The 12,428-nt window shown below is 40.1% G+C and overlaps 2 protein-coding genes across 6 annotated transcripts in view; one reads left to right on the forward strand and one right to left on the reverse strand.

Annotated features, from left to right (window-relative positions):
- The window catches only part of FAIM (Fas apoptotic inhibitory molecule), a 12,804-nt gene continuing 376 nt past the window's right edge, over positions 1–12,428 (reverse strand). For 2 of the 5 annotated variants that reach the window (XM_081188918.1, XM_081188920.1), the window contains exons 2-5: positions 5,743–5,866; positions 3,284–3,512; positions 1,355–1,404; positions 1–454 (exon numbers count right to left, since the gene is read on the reverse strand). In XM_081188918.1, the coding sequence (XP_081045044.1) occupies positions 308–454; positions 1,355–1,404; positions 3,284–3,512; positions 5,743–5,853 (537 nt within the window). In that variant the 5' untranslated portion in view covers positions 5,854–5,866 and the 3' untranslated portion in view covers positions 1–307. Of the gene's footprint in view, positions 455–1,354; positions 1,405–3,283; positions 3,513–5,742; positions 5,867–7,064; positions 7,124–9,067; positions 9,558–11,658; positions 12,422–12,428 lie in introns of those variants that run through there. The other 3 variants (XM_081188917.1, XM_081188919.1, XM_081188916.1) reach the window with 3 other exon arrangements.
- Positions 10,653–12,428, forward strand: part of CEP70 (centrosomal protein 70) — a 21,244-nt gene continuing 19,468 nt past the window's right edge. Inside the window, exon 1 of the mRNA XM_081188663.1 lies at positions 10,653–11,503. The gene's annotated coding sequence lies outside the window, so the exon portion shown is untranslated. The remainder of the gene's footprint in view (positions 11,504–12,428) is intronic.

A 12,428-nucleotide genomic window follows, 5' to 3' on the forward strand; every position in this document is an offset into this window, starting at 1 on the left:
TTTAAATGAACAAATTTCACTACTGTGTTTTATTCTGCACTTATTAAAATTTTCCATGTAAACAATTTCTACATTGGTCAAAGTTCCTCTTTAGTGTTCTAATATATAAATTCTTTTTACAAAAAAGACATCATATTCTCATTTGGTCCTTCAATAAATTTCATATACAGCAGCTAGAAAATAAGAACAGCACAAACTGAATATACCATGAAGTATATATTAAAGTATATATTAAAGTAATCAATTACCACAGCAATTGAAAATCCCTGATCTTTGTATCTGCAATAGTCAGAATAATGGAAAGCGATTACAAAGGTGCTGTGATTTCTTCATCATCTACAACAAGCATATGAAGAATTCCTTCTCTTCTTTTCCCACTGCTGACAGCTTTAATGCAACAGTTATGCTTTCCAATACTGAAATGTGTTTCTGTCCCATCATCTACAAATTCTCCCTGGTACAAAAAAGGAAAAATAAATGTTGAACAGGTGATCAAATGTATTCAAATACTCTAATTGTTCATTAACCACCAAAAGATTGTTCTAAAAGCAAAGGTGGCTAACCTGTAACCCTCCAGATGTTACTGAATTACAACTCCCATACAGCTCCCTGATCAATGCCCCTGTGAGCTGAGGTTGATGGGAATTGTAGTTCAGCTCCATCAGGAGGGCCACAGGTTCTTATACACAGGCAAACGTATTCAAAATCATCACAATACACTTCATAGAGTAGCACCGAGCTTAGACTGTCATGAAATTGGTTAGATTTTAAAGGTTACATTGCTGACCAATGCTCTGTTCCCAAATTTTATAAATTCCAAAGTGAATGAACTGTTTAATTGTTCCATTTCCTATGGAGGAAATTTATCGCACACTGGTGGCCTAATGTGTAGTCTATGTCACAAAGACAAGATAATAAATTTTTCCTATGTTTGAATAACACTTCAAAACACTTAAATACCATTCTATAAGTGAGTAGCTTTTAAAATCGTTCCCTCATTTAAAAGTCTTTCAGTCAACCCTGGAATGGACTCCCTGGGAAGATGATGGACTATCCTTCCTTAGAGGTTGTTAAACAGAGGCTGGATGGCCATTTGTTCTGGATGTTTTAGCTGAGATTTCTGCACAGGAGGGGGTTGAAGTAGCTGAGCCTGAGGTCCCTTCCAACTCAACAATTATATGAAAGAAGGAACTGGTCAAGTGTACACTTCCTTGCTTTTAAGGGTATTTAATCCAAGTTCAAATTTTTCACTTATGGAGGGGGTGAGGATAACATTGAATATGCATTTCTTAATTGTAACTTTAGTCCGTTTTAATTTAAAAGTTTTCATTTTGGAATATCTATGGTTACATACCGCCGTTTCCACTTTTTTACCATTGCACCAGACATCCATTGTGTCTTTTTCTGTTAAAAAATAAATAAAAGGACTGTCATTTTCTTATCTTAAAAACTATTTACTATAACGTATGCATGTCAGATATGTCCAGACCAAGGCTTCCCATTTTGTATCTTATATTTAATTTTGATTTAGGGCTTGTCCACAATTTCAGCCATTATTTAGCTATGAATTCATTTCTTCTCCATTCAAATTAGACCACAGTAATCCACACCTGCATGTATTTGAATCTGTATATGAGGAGCAACTTTGGTCTTTCCCTTTCATCCCAGTAGGCATTCTCTTTAGTGTTTTTGTTCCAGCCTTCCAGCTTGTTGATTCTATTATGCTGCATACATCTTTTATTTTTTTAAATCACCACCCAGGAAGTGTCCAAAAGCACAAAGACAGGCGATTTTAAATTCTCAACACACTCTTTCTTGCTGTTCCATGCCTGTGTCTTGTGAAAATCCAATCTTATCCATTGAACTGAACCGCAGTTAAGCAAAATCTCCCTTCAGATTTTCTGTGCATAGCTGATTCAATGGGTAACATCAGATTTTTGCAAGGCACAACTGTGGGACAATGATAAAAACTCTCAGTTGCAGGGGAACCAATTAGTACACAATATGATCAAAGTACAGGTGAAGCAAAAGTGTGGATGAGCTCTATATCAAGTGTAGTTTTGCACCTTAGCTAGAGTGATGAAGACAATGCTTTGTACAGCCACAGTCAAAGCCAGTAAGATTCTGATAACATGAGGTTTTTCTTCCTAATGGACATGTTGGAGCCTAACAAGGGGTGTGTTAATCTACCTATGGGGTTGCCACCAACTAATCTCACCTCAGTGTGTTTTGTAAAGAGAAAATATGGGATGTAATATTCAGGGTTCTCATAGTGCTTGTAGGGGGCAGGGAAATACAGGTGTGAGGGTGTCATTTTTTTCTTCTACCAGAGCATGGGTTAGTAGCATTCCCAGATCTCTGTAAATGCTAGCTATGCCCTTGAACAAGTTAGATGGTGCAGGGCATACTGATGGTGCAGGGCATATTGAGACAAGCATTGGGGCTTGTGCGCTCTCCCTTTCTTCTCCTGATGTTGCATGGCAAGGAGAATTATTATTATTTAAATATATACTTACTGGCTTTTGAGAAATAAAGAAGGAAAAAGTCAATAAGATTTCCAAATCAATCAAAAAGGGGGGGGGGGAGTAACTGTAACCATAACTGTGATTGAGTATATAATCTTCTTCATCTTCAGTATGCATTAAGAAATAAATATGGAACAATGGGTCAGAGTTTAAATCAGTTGGTTGGGGAGGGAGAGAACTTTGAAAGTACAGTGGTACCTCAGGTTACATATGCTTCAGGTTACAGACTCCACTAACCCAGAAATAGTGCTTCAGGTTAAGAACTTTGCTTCAGGATGAGAACAGAAATTGTGCTCCGGCGGCATGGCAGCAGCAGGAGGCCCCATTAGCTAAAGTGGTGCTTCAGGTTAAGAACAGTTTCAGATTAAGTACGGACCTCCGGAACGAATTAAGTACTTAACCCAAGGTACCACTGTAATCCAGTTTAGCATTACATGCAAATGTCATCCAGTGCCACTAATAAACAAGCCAATGGTAAAATGATCACTAACTCAGATTACTAAAACATACTGAAGTGTTCATATGTTTTTTCCATATCAAAAAGGCCCTTCACTAATTCCCAGGAGGTTCTAATGATACTCAGAGCTCTCCAGGATCAGGCTCCAATGAGATATTTGTTTTATAGTTTGTTTCAAATAAAGGAGTCTCAAAAAAAATCAGTGCTCTTGGAACGGCACCACAGCATGACTAAACAAAATATATGGGAATATATGGGACCATACAAAAGGCAAACATGGAACTATGTAAGAATAACCTACCTAATACAACCCTGTAATCTGTACAATCCAAGTGTAACATCCAAGTACTTGTTGTTTTTGACCTGTTCTCCATGTATTTTGTGAGGCTCTTGCCATTAATTTCCAAGGTATATTCATAGGCAAAGCCACTGACAGCATCAATGTTAATAGTAGCCTTTGTTTTAGATGTTCCGACAGTAAATGTCTCTTTCCCTACTAATTTGAACATCCATTCTTTTCTCATTATTTCCTGAAGAGAAAAAAAATAGCACTGATGTCAACATATATATTTGCTTCAGTACTGAAAAAAGGAAACATCACATAGCTTTCTGTTTGTTTACATCATAAAAAGAAAGCTTGATCTCAAGTACACATTTCAGTTTAATAAAAGTGTTACATTACAAGGGAAGGTAATACAACAGACTGTCTTGAGCAACTGGATGGGGTATTTTGACACACACCAGGAAGTACAGTTTTGCTTTGTCCCCCCTGCCCCACCTTGGTTTTAATGTACAGTGGTACCTCGGGTTACATACGCTTCGGGTTACATATGCTTCAGGTTAAACTCTCCGCTAACCCAGAAATAGTGCTTCAGGTTAAGAACTTTGCTTCAGGATAAGAACAGAAACCGTGTTCCAGCGGTGCAGCAGCAGCAGGAGGCCCCATTAGCTAAAGTGGTTTTTCAGGTTAAGAACAGTTTCAGGTTAAGAACAGACCTCCGGAACGAATTAAGTACTTAACCCGAGGTACCACTGTATCTATGTGGGCATTTTTGTTTGCTTGTAAGCTGCTTTGGGTTGTCTTAGGCAAGATAAAAGCAACTACCAAATTTAATAAATAATAATCATTATTATCATCAACGCTAAAGGGACCTAATGCCAAAGCTAATTCACAGATGGCATCTAGCCCTTGTACACCTATATCACATTAATAGGGGCATGTTGTCCTACTTTTAGACAGAATGTCACTTAACACATTTATGGTGGGAATTCTCATGGGAAAAGAAGTGTTGGCAGGCAGTCTCTGGTATAAATGCAACAGGAGGCCAATATGGATTCAAGATTGGCCTTGCTGTCATTTATGGGGTAGAGAAAATTACTGGTATAATAGTTCATCTCCTAATAGCGGCTTACAAAAAAAAAATGCTCATTACTGAAAAAGTAAGGAGGATTTTGTGCTGGGGAGATGGTTTGATAAGTATTTGGCAGTTTCCAATGGCAGAAAAATTCACAGCAGAGGCAGATAGGGAAGGAAACTTTCCATGAGGACTGTCTCACCTATTGCTTAGAAATCATTTTTGAAAGATTATTTAACCTGTGTTTGGATCTATACAGATTACAGAAAACATGTATATATGCAAGCAAAATGATATTGCAAAACCAGCTAAAGCAAAGTACCACAGATTACTGCCCATCTCTTTTATTTTTTGGGTGTTGCTATTAAAATTTAAAGGGGGAAATGACTGCACTTTCAGACAAGTATGCATGGACTTTCACATACCAAGAGAACTATGGTGATAAGGCCTTTTTCCTAATGGTAGAAGTTTCACCATGATATTGTTTGGATTGTCAGCAAAGCTAAGCTTTCTTTCTCATATCATACATATCATGTGGAAAACCACATCCTGGCAGAACAGATAGGCATGTGTCAGAGAACAGCTCTATTGCTGGAGCTCTGCATATACTTATTACTAGGGATATTACAGGAATAGGGGCACCCAGAAAGTGAAAGTCTCCTGCTCAGTTTCTGTGAGAAGAATCAAAGTAGGAAGCACAGCCCATGTTGAGTGGACTTCTTGTCCTGGTTCTATATGTGAACATATCCATTCACCAGCAGCCCATCCCAGAGCAAAGATTTACATTAGGGGCCAGGCAAGATGGTAGCAGTAGTGCAGCAACTCCTTGGACTCGACAGACTTCCTTGCCTCTTCCCTCTTTCCCCCTTGCTTGATTTTCTTCCCCAAATAAAAAAGAGACATAACCAGCATTTATGTTGCAATGCCTCCTTCTACTTCATATAATAAAAACTGAATGGAACTGCAACCCCCATAATTTTTGGCCACGGCTGGGGATTATATGCGTTGTAGTTCAATTTCCAGGATCTCTAACAGAAGGAAACATCACAGTACACTTCCATTTGTTCTGGAAAAAAAGCAAATGCAGAAGGAGGAAGAGCCCAGGAGTGTGAGGGGATGTCCTTTCCAAGGAGCTAATGCACTATTGCTATCACTGCTAATATTTTAAGAAAAGTAGAATATCTTCTGCAGAAAAACCAAGTGTTTTTCCACTACGTTTTAGATTTTAGACCGAGACTTTAAATCTACAGTACAGATCAGTGACATAAATTTAATATAACAAACGTCACAGAAAATAACCTCTTAAGGACTATTATTTGGTAAACCAGGTTAACTAGGTTTTACTGACATAAAAAAACCTCACTGTTTGTTTTCATACTGTGTGCTTTTCATGTAAGAATCCTACCTTTCCATCCACATACACAACACGTTTTCCTGAGGTGGTCCCATGTTCAAATTCAATTTTGTGGATGCCATCACTTAAACCTACTTCCCAGATAGCCACTAGGTCCGTCATTCTGTCCAGGTAGCTGCAAGAATATATGTTTAAATACAACTGATTAATAAGCAGTCCACAATTCAGAGACCCCCTTTAGGTATGTACAAAAATCTGCACATGTATACTCCATACCCCAAGCAGATCTTTATTCTGAAGTCTGCTTCTGAATAGCTTCCAAATATTGTCCTCAGGTTTTGTGAGACCTCTTTGGAAAGAGGGATATTAAAGGTTACATTCCACTTGCCCTTGAAAACCTATCAAATGGTGCCTTAATCCTGTAGTGTTGTTTTTATTTAGGTAGTCTTTACCTCCTCACCCAAATTCTAAGCTACGAGGAACACAGCAATAATCAAATTATATTAGAAATGGAACAATACTCAGATCACAAGACAGCCTGAACTGGAATTTTTTTTGTAGGTATTTATTTTGACAAATACAAATAGGATGGAATCTAATTTGGACCCTTGGACTCTAGAAATGCTTTTGATCTAACACAGACATGCACTAATAGAGGACATAGGGAGGCAATTTTGTTGATCAGCCTCCTGAAAACCAGCTCCTTAGAGCTGGATAACTCTCCAAAACAGTGTGCAAGGTGGCATAGTGGTTTGCAGGGGAAAATCAGCAAACATTGTCTCCCCTCTTCCACTAGTAGACATCTCTACTGCATTAAAAGTCGAAGTGTATTGCACCCAAAACTATTTAAATAATGCTTTCCTTTATCAAATCGATCCCCTTAAATAAATCAATTTTTTGAACAGGCTCCAATTGTTATCTGTGTCACTGTAATCAAGTTTAGTAGTAAACCCAGAAATAGTGCTTTTTTCATATTTTTAAAAATTATTTCATTTTATATGCATTATAAATATAACAGACAAAAATTTAAAGATGAAAAACAAAACTATAAAATAGGCATGTAGAATGAGTAAGTTGCACTTGAGTTAAAATAGCTAAGTCCAAGTAAAGACTGTCAACTTTATTAAATCATCAAGTATAATTCTAGATGAAATAGTTATTTTTATAGTTTTCTTGGCCAGTATTTGCAACCTAAAATATAAAGAATGAAAACATAGCTCAAGTTAAAATTCCGTTTGCATCTCAAATTAACTCATCTTATATGCATATTACAGTAAGCCTACTATTTAAACTATATTGATAGCACAAATCCTATCACTATTAACATCTGGGAAGGCTTTCCCAGACCTCTTACAGCACAGACTACTTTTTACCTTACATCATCTTCATAGTCAGTACTTTCATCACGGGATGCCATAGCAATCAAAACAGGCTTTAATCCATTTAGCAGCAAGAAAAGAAAAAGCAGAACACTAGCAGCAGCAAAGAGATGTTGAAAACTATAACTCCAGGTTTATTAGGAAGAAATCCTTTCCCAGTTTTCATCTTGTTTAAACACTATGGTTAGGATTCTTATAGGATTAAACACTGTTAAATATAATGTAATAAATCTGTCCATTATGGCAGTGCACAAAGTAGTGGCAAATATAAATCACTTAGATCTACAGGCTTATAAAGTACTGGATTGTTTTACTAGGGCTGTGTATGCAACACATCTTTCTAGAATAACTGAAGACTGAGTAATTGCTTTTTCTATATAGTCTGCACACAATCTAGATCTATTGGATATATTTTTGCTCCTGAAAAGTGCTAATTGAGAAACAGAATTCCAAAAATAATAAAAGATCATTGTAGATTGTTTCCGCAGTATCCTGCAGTGTGCCCAATGAAAACAGATGTACATGGTCCATACAATGGGAGGTGTACCCACACACGCCCAATACAGTGGTACCTTGGATTACATACGCTTCGGGTTACATACGCTTCAGGTTACAGACTCTGCTAACCCAGAAATATTACCTCGGGTTAAGAACTTTGCTTCAGGATGAAAACAGAAATCATGCAGCGGCGACGCAGCGGCACCAGGAGGCCCCATTAGCTATAGTTGTGCTTCAGGTTAAGAACAGTTTCAGGTTAAGAACAGACCTCCGGAACGAATTAAGTTCTTAACCCGAGGTACCACTGTAATCTTGTGAACAGGCATATAGTGTACAAAGATCACTATCAACATTTCATTCATCATTCACCCGAGACTTCTTCAGGGAAGAAAAAGTGTGAATAACCTAATCAAGGGAAGAATCTTCTAATGCATAACAATAGCCACACCCATTCTTGTGGATCCCAAGATCTAGAATTGATCTATATTGAAAGTAATATGTTGAGGACCAGCATGATTCAAGATTGAGAAAAGCCACATTTTTGTCCTACAAATGGATTAGTGTGTACACAGCTCAAGTTTTTATTTGCTAGTTATTCATAATGTTTCAAGTTACATCAGCTTTGCAACTATGTTATTGGCCCTCAATGACTTTTACAAACAAACTGTCTAGACTGTCTAGACAATTGTATTTTAACAATTTGGAGCAAAGAGATGGCCTGAAAGGACAGTTTTGCCAGAAGGTATCTACTCAACACAAACTACAAAGTGATTGCTATAAACAAACCTGAGTTACATCATGGCTCTGGATTGGGTTGACAGCTCTCCCAAGTGTTGAACATGTAGTGATAAGTGATGCTTTATATTGAGACTTAAAGGTAAAGGGACCCCTGACCATTAGGTCCAGTCGTGGCCAACTCTAGGGTTGTGGCGCTCATCTCGCTTTATTGGCCGAGGGAGCCAGTGTACAGCTTCCGGGTCATGGGGCCAGCATGACTAAGTCGCTTCTGGTGAACCAGAGCAGTGCACAAAAACGCCGTTTACCTTCTCGCCGGAGCGGTACCTATTTATCTACTTGCACTTTGATGTGCTTTCGAACTGCTAGGTTGGCAGGAGCAGGGACTGAGCAACAGGAGCTCACCCCGTCACGGGGATTCGAACTGCCGACCTTCTGATTGGCAAGTCCTAGGCTCTGTGGTTTAACCCACAGCGCCACCCGCGTCCCATATTGAGACTTATGCTGAACATAAATAACCCAGTATGGCCTATTGGACTAACACCAGGACTTCTTTAGCCCTGGTATCAGGAGATGCCAGGAACCGAACTGGGACTTTTTGCAAACCCACTTTAAAACATGGCTTTGGGGTGGGGACTGTGGCAATCTCAATTAGCTTTAAAGACAGGTTGCTTATTTGGAACATTATTTGAGAAGTCATCTATGCACACACACATATGGGATATCCACCTGCACAGAACAGCAAGCAATTAAGAAACTCTTACCTGGAACCTGCCAGACAACAATGGAGATATCAATAAAGCTAGGCAGGCAAGCAAGTGAAAACCTAGCAGCTACAGACTGATAAGAGTGCTGGAAAAATAGACCAGTGATGTCATAATGTCACCTGTGTGTGACTAGACACTGAAATCTAAGAATTGAAGAGAAATTCCCATTAAGCAAACTCCCTGTCAATCAAAACCACTAATACTGCTGCCTCATATTATTTTATCCTAACTGCGTTTATCCATCTTTTGTTCCTGGAGGATAAAAAAAGCAACTGGAGGATAAAAAAGCAACTATCCAGTATTAAACTGTGTGAAATCAAGACTGAAGAGGAGGCCCTGAAGAAAATCAGAGATAAAAGGCCTATATTTTTAAAGAGCAATAATAAAATAGGAATAGGAGATAGGAGACAGAAGCAGTTATAGGGAAAAGAGAATGTAAAAAGAGGTAGGAGGAATGAATGAGAAGAGGGTACAAGTGAAGGAGATGGGTACAAGAAACAACTGGAGATGAGGAAAATACTTTTGAGAAGCATGAGTGGGGAAAGAGGAAGGATATATATATATATATATATATATATATATATATATATATATATATGCAGGTTTTGGTGTCTTCGGGTGTCTTCCCGTGTAAGAGTTGGGGTGTCTAGGCGACGTTTCGACGAGGTCTCACTCGTCATCTTCAGGCTGGTGCTTTCGGCTTCTTGTTACTGGAACAGAGCAGGATCTCAGTGTTTGAGTTCCTATAAATACTGTTGAGGGGGTGTGGTGTATAGCCTCCAACGTTCTGGGCAGAGAGGAAGTTCCCAGGTTAGTGTGCCTTTTCTTCTTTTGTTCATTAATTACTTGAGGGATATCTTGAGTGATTTCTTGAGTGGAAATTAGCCCTCCCCACAAAAACCGACACCAGAACCAGAGGCACACAGAACGCCATCTCCAATCAACCACACCAGACCCAAACCCAGACCCTCTCCACAGATAAATTACAGACACCATCCAGTAGCCAAACCATAGTGGCACCTCCGGATACTGCACCCCCCTGCAATCCCTACACAGATCTGGCTGGCACAGGGCACAAAACCACAGCTCGCCCCTATACACGAAGCCAAGCCAGAGCACAACTATTTGCAGTACAGCCATCTTCTCAGAAAAACTCTTCACAAGCTCAAGAGGTCAAGACACGAAAGCTTTAGCAACTAATCCACACCTAATGACCCTCCTAAGTGGTACTCAGAATATCACTCAAGAAATCACTCAAGATATCCCTCAAGTAATTAATGAACAAAAGAAGAAAAGGCACACTAACCTGGGAACTTCCTCTCTGCCCAGAACGTTGGAGGCTATACACCACACCCCCTCAACAGTATTTATAGGAACTCAAACACTGAGATCCTGCTCTGTTCCAGTAACAAGAAGCCGAAAGCACCAGCCTGAAGATGACGAGTGAGACCTCGTCGAAACGTCGCCTAGACACCCCAACTCTTACACGGGAAGACACCCGAAGACACCAAAACCTGCATTCCTGTACCCGTGAAAATCTACGAAAGCATATATATATATATATATATATATATATATATATATATATATATATATATATATATATTCCTCTTCAGACCCTTAGGATCAGCAAATTCTGCCTAAAACGTAGAGACTGTGTCACAATATCTCCAGGGTCAATGTCTCTAGTTACTGTGGGTCAATGTCTCTACTTACTGTGAGAAAAGCTGAACTATGAAACTCCCTGCTGCAATGATACTGATTAGACATCAATAGAAAATGTCAGTACTGTAATTGCCAGCTTATTGTGCCAATCTCTATCTCCATCCACTACAATTTTGTTTAATAGTTCTATTCTACACCACCACTGTTTGACTAGAAGACTTTAATATTTTCAACCCTCTCAAGGAACCTCTGGATTATAAGAAGTGTGGGAGAGCTGCTCACCAAGATATCCCAGGCTTGAAGTACTTTTAAAAAGAAAGCCGCAGCCCTTAAATTAGGCCTGGAAGCTCACAGGCAGCCCATGTGATTTGCCCAGAACCAACTGGATGTGGTCCCACCTGCCAGCAATTCACACTGAGAAAGGCTGCAACAATCTGTGCTCGCTGCCATTTCTGAGCAGTCTTCAAGGAATGAGAGCACCAGGGACAAGAATATGCCAAAGAGAGTTGGGGTGAGAACACACAGACCTGTTTTACACCATTATTTACATCTGAGGAACGCTGGGAGGTGCATAGAGAGAAGAAATGCCATAGTGCATATGCCACAGCATATCCAGACTCCTTCACCTGCCCCAACTGCAGCAACTGCCCCAACTGGTCTCTACAGCCACAGTAACTCTCCAAGGGTTTGACTTCACCCCCAAAGGCACATTCTTCCATTGTCTCCAGAGGCAGACAGATGTCGCCAACAACAACATTCAAGGAGAAGGTGAGAAAACCCTATCCATGCCACAAATTCAAATACCAAAAGCATGTGAAGAATATGACTTAATCTACATTTATAGCATTCTAGATTCTTCAATGGAAGGGTCATTTGGTGGCTCAGGCCAAGTAAGATTGGATATATATCTAAGTGTGCATTACCTTTGCAAGAGGATGCTTCTTTATTGCTGGATTAATCTGAAATAACTAGGAGAGGTGGGTACACAATCATTCATCCTTCCACTCACAGAGTTGAAGGGGGAAAAAGTTGTTCCTAGCCTAGAGAAGGGTTGTTACAGTGGGTCAAGAGAGCCATAAATAGTGTTCATGTCTTTGAACTTGCTTTCTAAGGGCGATGTGGTTTGTCTCTAGGGCATATGTGTACAAAGAGGAACAGAAATGGTCATGTAATCCGGATTAACTCCCTGGTGCCTTTTTAAATTAGCAAATGGATGAATCACAGCCCCCCCTCCCCTCTTTATAGTCGAAGCGAGAACTCCAGCCACAGGTAGTCGATGTAAGCAAGGGGTGGCGGTTGTTAATCCGGAGTAATAAAGGCAGAGCCAAACAAACCGTCTGCTGCTTTCAGTGATTTTACACGGATTTATCTAGGCCGGGGCAGCTGAAAGATACACACAGTAAAGGGGTGGAGGTGGTGGGTAGATGGGCTGGGATTGAGGGGGAGAGGAAGAGACGGGCCAACCGTCGGGTCGGCTGGTGACAGGGCCTCCCCCTTCCTTCCACCCCACGGAGTCCTCCCGAAGGCGAGGCCTTTTTCCTGGGGACAGTGGCGAGGACCTGTATCTATGGGCGACGGGCCCGTAGCGCTACAAACAACAACTCTAACCCAGGCGAAGGAGGAGGAGAAGGAGATAAAATGGCGGGGCGGGGCACGACAAGTTACGGCGACTCTGCCCTCCTCCCTCCTTCTC

Source organism: Podarcis bocagei (genome assembly GCF_964188305.1).
Source record: "Podarcis bocagei genome assembly, chromosome: 1".
Classification (NCBI taxonomy): domain Eukaryota; kingdom Metazoa; phylum Chordata; class Lepidosauria; order Squamata; family Lacertidae; genus Podarcis; species Podarcis bocagei.